The 7,931-nt window shown below is 26.1% G+C and overlaps 1 protein-coding gene across 1 annotated transcript in view; it reads left to right on the top strand.

Moving 5' to 3' along the window:
• LOC111622346 (protein disulfide-isomerase A5-like) overlaps positions 1 to 7,931 on the top strand; it is a 77,595-nt gene that overhangs the window by 66,723 nt on the left and 2,941 nt on the right. Inside the window, exons 17-20 of the mRNA XM_023364706.1 lie at positions 4,082 to 4,152; positions 4,219 to 4,347; positions 7,170 to 7,359; positions 7,433 to 7,500. Of these exons, the coding sequence (XP_023220474.1) occupies positions 4,082 to 4,152; positions 4,219 to 4,347; positions 7,170 to 7,359; positions 7,433 to 7,500 (458 nt within the window). The remainder of the gene's footprint in view (positions 1 to 4,081; positions 4,153 to 4,218; positions 4,348 to 7,169; positions 7,360 to 7,432; positions 7,501 to 7,931) is intronic.

Here is a 7,931-nt window from a genome sequence, read left to right as displayed (position 1 = left end):
TACGAAAAGGAGGGTTAGGTTCCAAAAATTAAAAAACATGCTATTATATTTTCATAATTAAGATAAATATCTTTATTAAAATTTTCTTAAGTGATACATATTAATATAAATTAAACAATGTTTTCTTCATCATCACTAAAAGCACTATTAACCGAGAGCATTTTCTTTTTGGCAAGTTATCCTTATTCTCTGAGCATTTTTCTGCATTATCTTCAGATTCATGCTTTACCTTTTGCAAAAAGTATGTAATTTTAGATTGCTTGCTTCTAGTTAAAAGATCTTTATTAATTTCCTTATATGGTGCAAAGCACTTATGGAATAAGGGGAAAACATCTGGTAACATCAGAAGTAGAAGCGTTGAGATCTGGCAAAATTGAAACAAGTTTCGAGAAGGAGCATGTGTATGGACAAAAGGCGAGAAAAGAAAATTTACATACTGAAGTACTAACAGTTCACGAAAATAATAATTTTCGTGAACTATTAGTACTTAAGTATGTAAAAATTTATTACATTTCATGTTGTACAAGGGTTTTACCCATTTCTCGAACCATGTCATAGTGAATCCATGCTATAGAAGTGCCATGTTATACAAGAGTTACCTGTACTATATATTACAAATGAATAAACTTTAAAAATTTTATTAAACCACTATCTTAATAACACTTTTCATTAGAGAACAATGTTTTATTTAGAGTTTGCAATATGAAACATATTGCAAACTCTAAATATTCATATTTAAACTCTAAATAATTTAGGGCTCATTTTCAGGGTTCAAACAAGGTAAGAAAATAATATACATATTAAAATCATAAGAACAAGGAAAATTATATACTTCAAAAATTATACTTCCATTCTGTTCACATTTCAACATTCTTATATCAATGATAAAAAGCAAGAAATGAAAACAAACTAACAGAGGAGGATAGTTATTTAATAAATCAAATAAAGTAAAATATTAATACAATAGAGCGTCGATTATCTGAAAGTCAATTATCTGAAATTCAATTATCCAAAAGAATTCCAGTCAGCAAATTTAAATTTTCGTCAGTGCTGCGGCACTGCAATCTTTGCCTGTGTCTTGGGCTACTCAAATATTTTACGTTTTTGATACTAAATTAACTTCTGAAGTATAATTTTTTATTGTTTTTATATTTTTCAATATATTTATTTTGTTTNTCAATGAGTAGTAGTTTCTAATATTAAGTTGACAATATTTTTTTTAATAAAATTTCTTTAATTAACTTTAAAAATCAAAATGGGATAAACAAATCACAGCAGGAAACACACAATGTAAGAAAATACCACCACAATATTCCAGCAAAGTGTTGAATCAAAATAACGGTTTTTGATTACACTGGTAATCAGAAACTTTTTGAGATTTTTTAGAAGTGTCATAGTTGAATTCCATATTAAACTATGAATAAATGCTTAGATTTTATTATGAATGAGGCTATTTAATTAATAATTTTATTCTATTTCATCCTTTTTGTTGACCTTCATCAGGAGATATAAACATTTTATAATTTAAAAGAGAGACTAAAGCCACTCATATTCTAAAATGGTTTTATAACATTCCATTTTTGAAATAAGACAAATTTTTAAAAATGCATGTGTTGGATTTTTTCCCATATTGAATTGAATATTGCATGATATGTGACAAAAACAAAATATATAAAACATACTTTATATATGACTAGCAGACCCCATCACGCGTTGTTGTGGCTCAAAATGTATCTATTATAAATGTATAACATTTCCCCCGTGGGGAGAATTTTTCGAAAAATTCCTTAGTGTACATTTTCTTGACGTGCCCTATTAAAATGCAATCAAAAACGCAAAAAACTGCATCTGAAATAGTATAATAGAAGCCAAGTTCTTCACGGTAAGCCTTAATCCTGTTCCTCTCCCCCGCGGGGGGAATATCGAAAAATCCCTTTGTAGTGTATATTCTGTTGACGTACCCTATTAAAACGCAATCAAAAATGCAAAAAACCGCATCTAAAATAGTATAAATAGAAGCAGAGTACTTTACAGTAAGCCTTAATCCTGTCCATCTCCCCCAGGGGGATTTCGACATGTATATTACATAAAAACATGTGCGTATTCGAATGCAGCGTTGTGTCAAAATTTCAAAGGAATCGGTAGAAACAAACGAACATTACATTTTTATTTATATAGATAGATAGATAGATAGAAGATGATCTGCTTTACTTCATTTTCACAGAAAAGCATAATGCCTCACAGAAAAGCAAACTTAGGGCATTGTACTCGTAGTGCCATTTGTTGGACATAAAAGCCTTAACCTAGATTATATATTTTAATTTATATGAATGTTTAATGGAATAATATACAGCCTATGTCCACCCTGCGGTTCCATTCTAAATATTGGTGAAAGAATTTTTGAAATTGGATGAGTAGTTTCAGAGATTACCTGCTGCAAACAAACTTACAAACATTACCTCTTTATAATATTAGTATAGATATAAACCATGCATAAAAACACTCTAAATTATACTTTCCATGTTTTATTCCAGTATCTTCAGAATTAATCACTACTGTGTAATCTAACTCCTGTCTATCCTTCTGCATCCTCATACACAGCATGCCTTTAAGGTTTATTTAGCAATACTTTCCAGGCTGGTGAAATCATTGTTTTCTCTATAATATATCATCTGACCCCTTTTTGTACCCTCATGAATGTACCATGCTTCTGCACATTTAATCTGTCTGTTATCCTGAACCTTTGGATCATTTCTACTTGGTAGATTGAAACTGAGCAGAAATGATCCAAAAAGTTTAGAATTTTGAAACTGGAGTTCATTAATTTTCTACAAATTTTTAAAATCATAGAAAACCTTTGGAAAATTAACAGTTTTGATTTTCAAAATTCTGAACCATGTATTAATAGAAGAATTAAATAGGATTTTAATGCAAAAAACTCTTTGGTTCTATTTACTTCTATTTTCAAGAATTTTTGGAAAAAATTTTCCCATAGAAATATGTTGAACCATATGCATAACCAGAAGTTACAATCAGCCTTAACATTCTATTTATACTAGAACATTAAATATGTGTATATAGTAGAGTAAAATATTGCACTAGAATGTTCAGTTCATGTACATTAACTGAACAATTTATAATGAGAAATTTCTGAAAATAATATAGGCAAATGACTTAATTCATATATCTTAATGCCATTATTTTACCACAAGTCAGAAATAAAAACATCTACTTTTTATTTCATTTCTGATATTATTGCAAAATTTGTATCTTATTCTAAAGTACAGTACATAATAATCAAAGAAGTATACAAGTCAACTGATTAACTGAAAGATTTCACATACAGTTGAGATGATATGGTAAAAAGTTGAAAGTAAAAAATCTTATTTTTTATGACATAACAAAAAATGATTCAAATAACTATTCTAACTTATTAAAATAAATGAATTAATAGCAATTCAATACTTTCAAACAGATGTAAAAACTCAAAACAAGTAAAAAATATTTAATTCAAATATTTTCACTTGTGGCATTGCAAGCTTCTTTAAGAATGAAAAAATGGAACGAAACTTTTTAAAATTTTAATAAAACATTTTTTTTTACAGAGATAAAAGGAGTAGAAGGAAATTAATAAAAATAATTATGTATAAAAACATGAATAAGAAAATAAATAAATAAGTCACCCACCAACTCATAACTTTCACCTATATGTTTTACAAGTATTCTCTGCATCTGCATACAAACATAGCACTTTGTAACTTATTTTTTATCATTTGTGTTTTTATTATTTACTTTTTATTTTATTTTATTTTTCCTGTTTATGTATTTTTATGTAGTAATTTTTATTAATTTCCTGTTATTTCCATTATCTCCATAAAATGTTCCATTAAGATTTAAAAATGCTTTGTTTTATTTTTTATTTTTTGTTCCTGAAGAGGCTTGAAATGCCACAAGCAAAAGTACTTGAATTAAATATTTTTTTGTTTTTTATTTGTTTTGTCTGAGTTTTTAATAACTCAAAGTATTGAATCTATACTTAATGATTGTTGTGTATGCCTCCATTAATTTTCTTAATTAATAGGGTGTGGACATTGTAAAAAAGCAAAACCTGAATTCCAGGCTGCAGCTGCTAAATTTAAAGATGATCCAAAGGTAATTGAATATTTTTTTGAATGTATTATGGAATAAAAATTCTTTTTACATATTGTTATGTTTCAGGTGGAATTTTCTGCAGTTGATTGCACTGTTTATACTACAATATGCAATAATAATGATGTCAGAGGATATCCAACAATAAAATACTTCAATTATTATAAAAATTCAAAATTATATGATGGTGGAAGAACTGTAAGTAAATATATTTTTTTCAAATATTTTCATTGGTATTTGAAACTTAGAATTTTCATTAAAATATTTTAAATAATATTTTAATTAAAAATAACTGTAAATTGTTTTATTAATATGTTTGCTACCAAATTAATTAATTGTAAATATTTGTCAACATCAGATATTTTAATACAATACAATATTTTCTAGTATTTTCACTATGTGTTTGTTACATTTAATAACTCCAGGAAAAACAATAATGTATTTAATAAAAATTTATATATTTCATTATAATTTATATCATTATAAAATATCAGTTTTGTCAATAAACAGACTTAATATAAAAAAACAGACATGCGCATCATATTTTAGTAATTATAAAGTGAATAGCATAAAATCCAAGAATTATTACATACTAATAATGATTCACTATATTATGTAATTGCATCCTTATCTACTAGTATGTATTTTGCATCTGAATAAAAATTTTTCTATTTTTCATATACCTGCATATGTAGATCTCTCCATAACTCAAACTGGTCATTTTTTGGTTCCTTCAAATTTGAGATTTATAGGTTTTAATGTTTAATGGACAGTAAACACAATATATGTATAACAATAACTAATATATTCATGTTTCACTACCATTTGGATTCACATCACTTCAAAAACTAAAAAACTTCTGCAGAGCTGCTCAATCCAGATAATCATTTTAACTTTAATTTTAAAATAAGGTTAAAAGCAATTAATAATGAATAAAATAAAGTAACACTACATCAACTGCTGTTTAACATTGGACTATTTATTAGTGATAATAATTATAAATTACTAATAAACTTGGCCCTAGAGGGAGGTATTACACACCATCTCATATTAAATTTAATAATTATATACAATTTCATGGTGAATTCAGGATATATTTTTCTTCCAATTAGAAGTTCAGACTATTTACAAAAAATTTATTATTGAGTCTATCTATTAATCCATTAACACAACCACAGAAGTACCTGTAACATTGGTTTGAAGAAAAACTTCAATAAAAACAAATAAAAAATAGGTAAAAACCCACAAATTAAAAATGATCAAAACGTCAGACTTTTATTTGAGGTTAATAATTATAATTTAATTAAATAATTTTAGATTAAACTGGAATTTAATTTTAACAAACTTTGGCACCATCTCATATTAAATTAAATTTAATATAAGATGGTGCCTAATGCCTCCCTCTAGGGTCAAATTTATTAGTAATTTATAATTATCACCAATAAATAGCCCAATGTTATATGGCAATTGATTTAGTGTTATTGTAATGTATCAGGTTTTGTAAGATGTTTATATTTATAAAATAAATAAAGATTAAGAATAAAAGTAAAATTAAGTCCTTAAAATGATTATAACACTTCCTCAGCATGATTTTTGGTTTCTTTGAAGATGGTTGGTTACCTGCATTTTCATGAATCTTTATTTAAAATATCAGTTAATTAATTAAAATATTAAATGTTAGTTTGAAGTTCGGTATATCTGAGCATCATTGCTGTATTGTATTATGTTATATACAGACAGTATCTGGTTAAAATATGTAAGTCTATGCATGATGTTTAAAATTGTATTCAATTATTATCATCATTTTTATGTTCAACTTATGATGAAAATCTATTGTAAGTCAAAGGCTGTTTGAAATTTGCTGTCAACTATATTAATATCCATCTTGGAATTCTAATATCATTTCACCAATAATAGACATTATTCTGGACATTCTACATTTTCAGAAAACAAAATCAACATGTAAATAAAATTTTGTATTTATTATACTATGCTTTAAACTTTATCCAGAAAATGACATTCTTTAGTTATTTTAAGAAGAAAGTAATAAGCATGCCAGTGAAGTCATTAAACAACAATAATATTGTCAATTACCCATAAAGACTTTGCAACTGCTTTGCCCATATAATTAATTAACTTCTTCATGATCTCTTTCAAGTGCACATCAATATAAGTCTGTGTGGATTATCTACAAATATAGGAAAAGCAAACTATTTGTATGAGGAAAGTATAGACAGTAGTATAAAAATAGAAAATGTAGAATTTATAACATGTGGTCATTACAGTTATTCAGGAGTAGAATTAAGCTAAGATGGGAGTGCTAATTGAACAATAGTATAAAGTTATAAACTCTGACCTTCTATCTAATTTATTAGTAAGTTAAAATCCAAAAATTAACAAAATAAGACTTACTAGAAATGTGAATGTTAAATTTCATTTCTAGTTAGTTCATTTTTAGTTAGTCTATTAAATTTCATTTTTAGTTAATCTAATTATAAACTAAAAATAGTTGGTTTATAATTAGCAAGTTTTCATTAGTAAAGTTTAATTAACACTAATGCATTAAGTGATACAACAATAAATGTAGGGAAAAAGTTACTTAGTTCTGAACAAAATTACTAGTTATTTCAAACAACAATATATTTATAATAATGCTCAATATTTGTTTTGGTCCACCTGGCTACTTCTTCTTCTATCCAGCTAGTAAAAATTTCTGGGGAGAACACTGCAAATTTTTAAAAAAGTTTTGATGCAGTTGAAGAAGCAATATGTTGCAGATGAAAAAGATGTATAAAGAATGCAAAATAGATCTGTCATAAACAAATGTATTAATACAAGTACTGTTTTATCAGTTATTATTGTTATTTTATTTTTAAAAGGAAAAGATCTTTTAAGTATATGAACAACTTTACAATATTTATTTTCTTTATTATAAACTTAAGTATTTATTATAATGTATTTCTCTTGCTTAATTTTATTATAACAACTTATTACTATTTACATTTAAAATTTTCTTTCAGGAAAATGATTTTGTAACATTTATGAATAATCCTCAAAATCCAGTATCTAGTTCTTTGCCATCTGAAACATCACCAGAACAATGGTGGGCTGAAATTGATGGTGCTGATAATCTTAATCACCTGACTGCATCCAATTTTGATAATTTTATTAATCAACATACTTCAGTCTTAATAATGTTTTATGCACCATGTAAGATTTATATATAATGATCTTTTAAAATAATTTTTAAATTTTGGAACATAAAATAATTTTCTTTACTTAGGGTGTGGACATTGTAAAGCAATGAAACCTGCATTTGCTCAAGCTGCTTTAATCCTGAAAAATGAACAGGTATTTCTAACTATAAATAAAATAATATACAGGTAACCCCGTATAACATGGTAATTACATTCCAAAAAATTGCCATGTTATGCGAATCTCTGTTATATGAAACAAAGAACTAATATGAAAAGGAGGGTTAGGTTCCAAAAATTAAAAAACATGCTATTATATTTTCATAATTAAGATAAATATCTTTATTAAAATTTTCTTAAGTGATACATATTAATATAAATTAAACAATGTTTTCTTCATCATCACTAAAAGCACTATTAACCGAGAGCATTTTCTTTTTGGCAAGTTATCCTTATTCTCTGAGCATTTTTCTGCATTATCTTCAGATTCATGCTTTACCTTTTGCAAAAAGTATGTAATTTTAGATTGCTTGCTTCTAGTTAAAAGATCTTTATAAATTTCCTTATATGGTGCTAAGCACTTATGGA

The sequence above is a fragment of the Centruroides sculpturatus genome, unplaced genomic scaffold (genome assembly GCF_000671375.1).
Source record: "Centruroides sculpturatus isolate CEXI.00-Female unplaced genomic scaffold, Cexi_2.0 scaffold7, whole genome shotgun sequence".
Classification (NCBI taxonomy): Eukaryota; Metazoa; Arthropoda; class Arachnida; order Scorpiones; family Buthidae; genus Centruroides; species Centruroides sculpturatus.
This window is presented reverse-complemented; position numbering and strand designations above follow the sequence as displayed.